We start from the raw sequence: 9,237 nt of genomic DNA on the forward strand, positions 1-9,237 counted from the left end.
TGGAGTTGAGTCCCAGCTTTACTGCTTTGGCAAGTCACATCTGCTCTTGAGTCTCTATTTTCCAATATGTAAAATAGGAGTAATGGGTTGTGAAAAGTCAAGAATGACGCCACAGCATTTTAGGAGCTGTCCAGTGCTGAACAAAAACAGGGTGGAAGCTGATGAAGCTGATGGCAAAGTTGGAGATGACGGCAACAATGGTGATAATAGAGCTTCACACATCAAGTTACTTGATTTTTGACAGACTGATTAGACAGTTTCCCTGAATAGAGCTGCCTATCACCTTCCTTCTAGAGTGTACCCGGATAAGTTTGGGTAAGATACTCATCTCTCTACACTTAATTCATCTATAAAATGGGAATAATAAAAACCACCAGGCAGTGTTGCTGTGAGAATTGAAATAAATAAGTCAATAAATTTAAAAGTGCCCCGAAGAGTGCCTGGCCCTTGTTGGGAGCACTTATTCATCAGCACTACTCGAATTCAAACTTATATAACTTCAGAGGGAACTGTGATGTTCCTCAGCTTGGATTGGGTAGAAAGAACACAGACTTTATTTTGCTTGTTAAGCAACATGTGACTTTGAATGCTCTCTGAACCTTTATTTCCTCATCTGTACAATGGGAACAACAATGCTTACCTCGGAAGATTGTTGTATGCATTAAAATGAATTGTCTGTGGAGAGAGCTTATCACAGTGCCTGACACTGGCAACAGCTTGGTAATTAATTAATAGCTCTCATACCCTGATGCTTAAATGGGTGAATTGCTCAGAAGAAAGAGCAAATCCTCCTATGGTCACAACTGTGGTGGCCTTCTATTCCTTCAGTCCTGGCTACCCTCGTGCTACAGTGCACTTTCTTGATGAGATCCTTTGGTGGGAGCACCGTGGCAAGAACAGTCACAAGATTAGGAGTTCCGGGGTGCCAAGACTCTTGCTGCCCAATTGCTGGACCTCCTGCTTCCCTCTTCTGAAGCTGAAGCTCAAGTGAGAGGCAGGAGACAAGGGTAGGAGAAAGGACACTGAAAGTGTCCACCCTCAGCTCAGTACCTGGGACCTCACTTGCAGGCTGCATTTGGTGGACTTAGTTTGGGAGGCAGTCAACATGGGGTGGTCTCACCTCGTAGCTCCTGGCAGGAGACCTAGGAGGCTGGCATGGGGGTGTTCTCTTCTTCAGGAGGCAGTGTTGGGCAACTCCAGGAGCAGAAAGATTGGGTGTCAGAGGGAAGTTTTGGTCCTGTGCCACATCTGCTCTATACACTTAAGTCATGAGGAGTGGTCACTGTTCTCAACACACCATGCATATTTTGGCCTCCGTCATTTGCTTATGTCCCCCTTTCTTTGTCTACTTGACAAAGCAGACATTTTTTGATAACTCTGTTTGCAAATTGCCTCCATTCTTGTAATTCTTTTAGACTTTCCTAGGCACAATTGATGATCCCTCCTCTGGGCTTTCATAACTATGTGCTCAGAGTGCTGACAAATTGTCTTATAGGGAATAGTTTTTGAATCTCTCTCTTCTATTAGAGGTAAGAGCCTAGAGGGCAGGGGCTAGGTTAGAGTCATCTGACATTTCCATTTGGCACAGTGTCTGGCCCACAGTCGAGGCTCGCACAAAGGTGGTTTCCTGACCTTGCTTGGGTCATGAAGTGGCCAGGGTACCATGGAGCCAGAGTGAGCAGCGTCCAGTGGTCAGAAGCAGTGGTGGCCAGCAGCATGAGAGATGTTAGGCACCCACGTCAAATCTCTTCCTCTTCACTGGCCTTGCTCCAACGGTGGCAGCAGTTGGCTGTGATGCCCAGGAGGAAGTTGGTGACCACGGAGGCAATGGAGACCACAAAGCCCACAAATGCAATGAAGAGATAATCATCCAGGGTCAGAGTCAGGTGGCAGGCCTTGAAGCTCTCCTCAGTGAGGGAGAAGAGTGGGGCACCCTCGACTTCAGGGGGCCCCCGGCACTCAGCCAGTTGAGAATCTGCAACACAGAACCCAGGAAAGGTGAGGGGCCAGAGGAGAGTGAGTGGAATGGAGAGTCTCCCACCACCCCCCTCCCCCCAAGAGAAGTTGAGTCCTTTTTTTGAGTTTCTATGTGTCAAACATTTTACTTACCTTCTTTACTCTCCTCAACAACACTTGAATCAAATATTTTATACCTGTTTTTAAAGTTGTGGAGATCACTGCTCAGAGAGTTTAGTCACTTGCCTGAAGTCCAATAGTCACTACTGATGGTAGATCTACCACTGTCTTGTGACATTTTCATCTCTTACAGTAGCTTCCTAACTAGTTTCTGGGCTTCTGCCTTTAAACCATCTTGATGCAGTTGGCTGAGTATCTTTGACACCCGAAGTCCTATCATGTACTACTCTGTGCTTGAAACCATCCCCTGACTTCTTATCTTCCCATGGAATGAAAGCCAAGGTCCTCACTGTGAGCTACAAGGACTCTTCTTTCCCTCTGCTCCTTGTTCACTTTGCTCCATCCACACACACATTTTGATCATTCTTCCATCACCCTGAGCACATCCCTTTTCAGGGTGGAGAGGGTGTGCCTTTGCATTTGTCCTGTGTGGGAGTGCTTCTCCCCTGAATCTTGGCACAGCTCAGTCCCTTATTCCTTCGGGATTTTGTTCAAGTATCACCTTACTAATGAGCCTTTCCTTTATGATTCTATATAACATAGTAACTCCACACCACCTCTCTCTGGGCTTTCTCTACTTTCCTGCTCTGCTTAATTTTTCTCCATTGTATTTATCTTGTCTCACTGTTTCTTTATTATCTGTCTCCTCCTCCATGAATATAAGTTCTTCCCATGGTGTTCCTAGTCACTGAACAGGGTCCTGTCCCTGTAAGTGCTCAATGAAACTTTGTTAAGTGGATGTGTGGATGAATGACTCTGTCCAACTTGAAAGCATTGGGTCTTTCTACTATCCCATGTGGCTTTTCCAGGGATGTAGAGTATAGGGTTATGAGTATGGACTCTGGAGATATTGATCTGGGTTCTATCCCCTCTCTACCCCACACTAGTTGTGTGACTGTGAGTGACTTACTTAACCCCTCTGTGTCTTGCTTTCTTCATCTGTAAAATAACGATAATGATGCTATCTGTAACATAGGATTGTAGTGAGGTCTCAGTGAGTTAACATATATAAATAATATATCCTTGGCGGATAATAAGCACTATGTAAACATGTGCTTTTGTTAGTATCCTAGGCTGGTCTCCCTGGACAAGTCAGTGAGGGTCATATTCTTTAGATAGTCTTCTGTAGGAGAAGCTTCTCCTTCAATGGGATTACTTTTCTCTCCATCATTGATGGTCCCACCTCACCTTTCCAGGGTCCCTTGTACAAACACATGGTTGTAAATGGTTTCATTTTACTCTGCCTTGGAAGTAAGAGTGGTGTGCAGTTGGAAGCTCTGTCCTGCATTGCCAGGCACCAGCTTTGTAGCAGGCAGTCAACTCTTTGCTCAGGGTATAAGTATTAATTAAGCTCTCACCTTGGGCAAGTCGTTTTTTTGTTTTTGTTTTTGTTTTTGTTTTTGTTTTTGTTTTTGTTTTTTTGCCTTTCTGGCTCTCGTGCTCTCCCTCCATAAGAAGGGGATAATTCAACCTAAATTGTATAAGAGTCAATATGCAGAAGTTTTCTAAATTAGGTGGTACATAAACGCTTATTCATCCTGTAGTTTTTGAGGGCAAAGAATAAAATGATGGATTTGGATTGCCCCTTTTGAGAAACGGATTAACATCATTCTCCTTAGAAATGAGGAGTCAGTTTGGGGGAGAAGATGCAATCTGCAGTGCACGTGGAGGGGTCCCTGTTGGCCACATGCACAGCACTCCAGACCCTGCTCAGGACAATATGGCATCTGAAGTTAACCATTAAGGGCTCTCCTCTTAGAACCAGAAGATGCATAACTCCAAGTCTACTGTGTGCATGACTGGGGTGGTGGCAAGACAATGTAAAGTCAGGGAATGTGGGGGAAACTGAAGGCAATTGGTATGGACCCTGCAGAGGAGGCTCTGAGGACAACTGGCAGGACCCCGGGGGAGTTCAGGATGGGACCCTGAGGGCTGATAAAGCCCTCTGGTAATTCAAGGGGCCAGTTTTGAGGTTGAGTATATCCCAAGGGCACCCTTCTGTCCCTCTCTCTTGGGATTTGTCCAAAAACCATGGATAATTGTAGGAGAACAAAAAGAAGACAAAAGGAAGATGATTGTCTGGTCCTCCCTATGCTGGGCAGGTTCTTTGCGCCCAAGAGGAAATATCCTGGAGGATGTCATGTGCTGAAGAGCTTGTTTGGTGGAGAGTGGGGAACCTAGTGGCCAATGGACAGTTACATTCCCTCTCTGGGGCTGGGGTCCCTCATCTGCACTGTCATGAGTCTGCCCAAATGGGATCTTGGACCTCTCTCTTGCTCCCCAGGAGGCTGTGCTTCTTCTGAAGGGGAGCAGGGGTCTCAGAGATCACAGGAGGTGGAAGGTGCATGTGGTGGCAGATGTGCTCCAGGGTGCCCTTTCTGTCCTTAGTACACAGGAAAGAGGGGACAGCTTGCAGCCTTCAAGGGGTGAGCAGGTGGGGAGATGGCTCTAGGCAGCCTCCCCCTCGTGCCCCCTAGCATTGTCCCATCTCCATCCCCAGCTATTTTGGTCCCGGAGAACTTCCTCCCACAACTGTGTAGAAACAGTGGAATCGTGACCCACACCCCTCCCCCAAACTATTTTGGTCCTGGGCTCCCCACTCAGTCTTCCTCTCCCTCCTACCTCATTCAGCATCGTTCTTTTGGAACACATGCTGAGCCAGGCTCTGGGAAAGCCCCTGAGATGGTGCCCCCAGCTATTTCCCGTCATTCTACTGCAGGGGGGCTGATGCCAAGGCTCGGTGCTGCCACACAAGAGAGCCAGTGACGGGGGGCCGCATCTGAGCACTGCCTGCCTCCAGGTGAGGTCAGGGCCCATCCAACCTCTGTGATTCACTCTCCATCAGTCCCCAGTGCACCCCCAAATGGGATTGATTGGTTAAGTCGCCAAATCCATTTTTCTTCTCAGCTCCCACCCCATGCCCTAACCTTGCAGAGCTCTGCTAAGGCCCTTTGGGCAGCCCAGAACTCAGGCCCCGACTCTTCCTGTTAGCTTTGGACCTGACTCTTCAGGATATAGCCAGAAGGCAGCCAGACTGCCAGAGTTTGAATGCTGACTCCAACACTTAGCAGCTGTGTGGCTTTGGGCAAGTGATTGACCCTCTCTGCGCCTTGGTTTCCTTCTCTATAGAACAGCGTGTGTAGGGATCTCATCATGGTTCTTCTGAGGATGAGATGAGCTAAATATGACATATGTTTAGGATAAAGCATAAGAGTAAGTCCTGGCAGATAGTAAGTACTAAAATAAAGAGTGTTTGCCTGTTTCTGTTTCTTTGAGTTTTTCCAGCACTTGGAATACTTTAAAAAGCAGCCTGGTAGAGTAGAACAGGGCTTAAGAGTCAAATAAACTTGGGTTTTATCCACGACCCTGCTACTTTCTAAATGAGCGACCCCGGGCAAGTCTTTTCATTGTTCTAGAGCTCAGTTTCTTCACCTGCAAAATGGGAGTCACCAAAATGAGGGGAGGTAACGCGTGCCAAGTTCTCAGGTCACGGCAAAAGCTCAGCAACTCTCGTTTACTATCTGTCTGCCTCCGCAGGTCCCAAGTGCCGCAGATGCAAGGGTGGTGTGTGTTTCACTGGCGAACGGCACCAGCAAGCAGGGCAAGGACTCAACGGATGAAACTTGTGGGGGGACAGGGCTGGTGTGCACAGAGGCCAGCCCAGACCAGGGCACGCACCGGGTGCTAAGAGCTCTCAGTCCCTCCCTGTTCTTTGGATCCTTTGCTGGCAGGGAGGCAAGCCCCTCTGTGCCCGTGGCTGCCCAGTCCCGCCCTCCCGCCTTACCCGCCGTGCAGCGCTGGATCCGGTTCCGCAGCCACTTCAACAAGGGCTCCATGGTGCAGCCGCACACCCAGGGGTTGCCGCCGATCTGCAGGGTCACCAGCCCCGGCAGGCCCTCCAGGGCCTCGAGACTGAGGAAGGCCAGGCCCCCGTAGCTGAGGTCCAGGTCTCGGAGCTGCACCAGGCCCTGGAAGGCTTGGGGGTGCACCCTGCGCAGCCACGGGTTGTGGCTCAGGTCGATGTGCACGAGGCCGTGGGCTTCTTGGAACATGTCAGCCGGCACGTGGCTGAGGTTGTTGTAGCTCAGATCCAGGTGTGCCAAGCGCTTGGCGTGGAGGAAGAGGCCCGGGGGCAGCTCCACCAAGGAGTTGTTACGCAGATCCAACACCCGGAGCTCCATGTAGCATGTGAGGTAGCCGGGCGGCACGGCCGTGATGCGGTTGTGGGCCAGGCTGAGGTTGCGAGTGTCCATCGGCAGGTCTGGGGGCACGGAGAACAGCCGTTGGCTGCTGCAATCCACCACCTGGTTATGGCACGTACAGAGGACCGGGCAGCTAGCGCCAGCATCCGAGCGCATGGCCCCAGCTGCCAAGAGGAGGGAGACCAGCAGCACAGCTGGGTGGGGGGGCCCAGGCCAGGGCAGCTGGGACCAGGTGTCACCCATCTTAGGCAGCTGGCAACCACCCTGCTGAAGGGAGCCCACTGGGGCCGGGGCTGTGTTCATGAATCAAGAGTCGGTGGCTCCGAAAGACAGTTACATCATGGCCAGGGCCCCAGAAGGTGGGGCTTCTGGGCACGTGGCATCATGGCTCAAGCCTTTCCCCGGAGCCTCTGAGCACCAGAGGGCTCCCTAGGTGAGATCCACAGGAAGTCCCCTTTAGAGCCGAGGGGGCAATAAATCCAGCCGAGGTCCTACAGGGTCTGAAAAGATGATCAACGCTTGAGAGAGTGAGGGACTGAGGGTAGGGCTGGACCAGCTGCTAGCAGGTCCTGGAAGGGTCCCTGTGGGTCTGTGTTCCTCTCACCCATGACCCCTGGCTGCTTCCTGTCTTGCATTACGTTGGACAGGTGGTGGAGGGGGTGAAGGACATAGATTGTGTCTGTTGAAGCTCCTGGCACATCTAAAAACCCGGAGCCCCGTCCCGAATCTGGGACCGATTAGGAGGCCAGGGCTGCATGTGGGTCTCCGGCATTTGAGGTCTCAGAAGCCATTTCTTCTGGTGGCCCAGGGGGCTCGAGTCCAAGGGGGTCCTGGGGTGGGTGTTTTGGGAAGGGAGCCTGGGGCAGAGTGGGTCTCCATGGGCCTCCTGAAAGCCCGAGTCGTCAGCCTCAGCATCTACTGAAATCCCCAAGGAGGCTCTTCTTCCCCCAGGTTGGGGAGGACCTTGAGTGACACCCACTGCCGGCTGCCAAGGCTGGAAAGAGCCATGTGTCCTGGAGAAGCAGGATGGAGATCAGCTAGGACCGCTTTGGCGACTTCTCCCCGGCCAGTGCCTCTCTCCCAGCCCAGCTCTGCGTTCAGCAGGCGGGGGCAGAATTCCCTCTGTCAACAAGGAAAGCACTCAGGCGGACATCTCCAGTGCCCTCGCCTCCCTACTGTCCTTCCTAGGTTCCCTGGCCCCCTTCTTCTCTGCCACCAGCCACACTGTTTTCTCTGCATGCTGTGTGTCAGGTGTGGGCAGCGCTGGGCTCAGACCCCACCCTCACACTGTGGTTGCCTGTCCTCCTCCCGGGGTTCTGTCCTGGGCGAGATGCATTCGCTTCTCCTCCCAGCCTCGCCCCTCAGCACCAAACACCCCACCCCTGGGCAACTCCCTAAAACAGGCACACAGCCAGGCTGGCTGTTTGCATACCCCTTTCAAACAGGGTTAGCACTCCCCCCCCCACCCTCTCCCTCCCTTACCTTCTCCCTCCTCTCTCTGTCTCTCTCTCTCTCTCTCTCTCTCTCTCTCATTCACACACACACACACACACACACACACACACACACACATTGTTCTCCTGTGATCTCCCCACATTTTGCCCTGCCCTGTGCTCACACCTCCCAGTTTTCTGTCCAACTGCCTTCTGCACACGCACTGCAGAACCCCCTTTCCAGTCCGCCCCCCCGCCCCCCCCCCCCGTGTTCCACCCTCCTGCACACCCCTAATCCCAGCCCCCTTTCTACAAGCACCCCACTCTGCTCTCTGTTCCCCAGTGTGAGCCCACGTCCACATTTGGTCAGGCAGAGAGAGCGATGACATACCCGGTGTCTCAGCTCTGCCGTCCACCGCATCCCCTGTGGCCCCCCGCATCCTCCGTGGCCCCTGGCTGTCCTCACTTGTCCTCCCTAACCCCCTCGGTCTGGCAATGCCTCCCCTCCCAGCACTTCTAGCCTCAATCCCGCCCACCGGGAAATCACCCAGCTCCTTTATCCAGACCCATTTTTCTGAACCCCAAGGTCCCCCCTTGCACTCCCATAGGCCCTCAGGAGCCCACTTACTCTGTTCCAAGGACACAGCCATCAATCTGCAGCAGACGTGGGTCTCCCTCCCTCATCCTGGAATCCCGCTTGCTGCTTCAGAACAGATTGCCTCCCCGGCACTTCCCCTCCCCCGGCTTCTCGTTCTCCATGGCTCCTGGATCCCAGGGCAGCATCCTCTGTGGTTTCCTGTCCTGTGCTCCCGGTGCCTGGCCGGTCCCCTTCTTTTACTCAAACGGGGAATCTGAGAGAGGATGCTTAGAAGAAAGTTCACAGAATCCTCTGAATGCTTCTTCCCGAAACTCAGCTGGTGCTGAGGCTGCTGGGGTATGAGGCTTCCGCCAGGTCTTCCCCTCCCTCCGCCTTCCTTTCCTCTCTCCCCCTCCTCTCTCCCTTTTTCGCTCCCTTTTTTCCTCGAGGGCCAGGTACTGACGTTTCGCTGTCTCTTAGCAACTGCCTCCACATCTCTGAGCAACAGGAGAGCTGGCTATGGACCCCACCAAGAAGAGAGAGAAGAGAATGAGGCAGTGGCAGAATCCACAGCCACCTCCTGGGTCCCAGCGACAGGGCAAGGGAGACATAGGGGGAGGGGGCAGGGGCAGGGCAGGGAGGAAGGCAGAGGGGGCAGGCAGGGGGAGAGGGCAAAAGGGCCCTGTGGGAGAGGCTGGAGTGGGGGCAAAGCAAGGGTCTAGAACGTGAGATGGGGGAGGGGTTGCTTATGGGCATTTGGCATTGGGCCCAGAAGGGAAAATAGAGAGGGGTTGGAATGGAGAAAGGAACTTCTGGAGGGGAGGGGGGAGAAGCTGGGGAAGGCAATGAAGACATGAAGAAGGATGGAAGGAAAGAAGAGAAGTGCGTG

At 52.5% G+C, this 9,237-nt stretch overlaps 1 protein-coding gene across 1 annotated transcript; it reads right to left on the reverse strand.

Moving 5' to 3' along the window:
- Window positions 1–577: 577 nt before the first annotated feature.
- On the reverse strand, window positions 578–8,755 carry LRRC55 (leucine rich repeat containing 55). The gene is made up of 3 exons (XM_086677396.1): window positions 8,400–8,755; window positions 5,921–7,460; window positions 578–1,975 (listed from the first exon to the last, which is right to left on the reverse strand). The coding sequence occupies exons 2-3, from the start codon at window positions 6,639–6,641 to the stop codon at window positions 1,740–1,742; spliced, it is 957 nt and encodes a 318-aa protein (XP_086533522.1). The 5' UTR covers window positions 6,642–7,460; window positions 8,400–8,755; the 3' UTR covers window positions 578–1,739.
- Window positions 8,756–9,237: the final 482 nt, after the last annotated feature.

Source organism: Puma concolor, chromosome D1 (assembly GCF_028749965.1).
Source record: "Puma concolor isolate L17-30 chromosome D1, mPumCon1.1.hap2, whole genome shotgun sequence".
Lineage (NCBI taxonomy): Eukaryota > Metazoa > Chordata > Mammalia > Carnivora > Felidae > Puma > Puma concolor.

Bases quoted from the DNA above. Each gene is read 5' to 3' on its own strand.
- LRRC55 (XM_086677396.1), bottom strand. From the start codon at position 6,641: ATGAACACAGCCCCGGCCCCAGTGGGCTCCCTTCAGCAGGGTGGTTGC. The intron at 1,976-5,920 runs GTAAGGCGGGAG...TCTGTGTTGCAG, and splicing joins GATCCAGCGCTGCACGGCGG to ATTCTCAACTGGCTGAGTGC.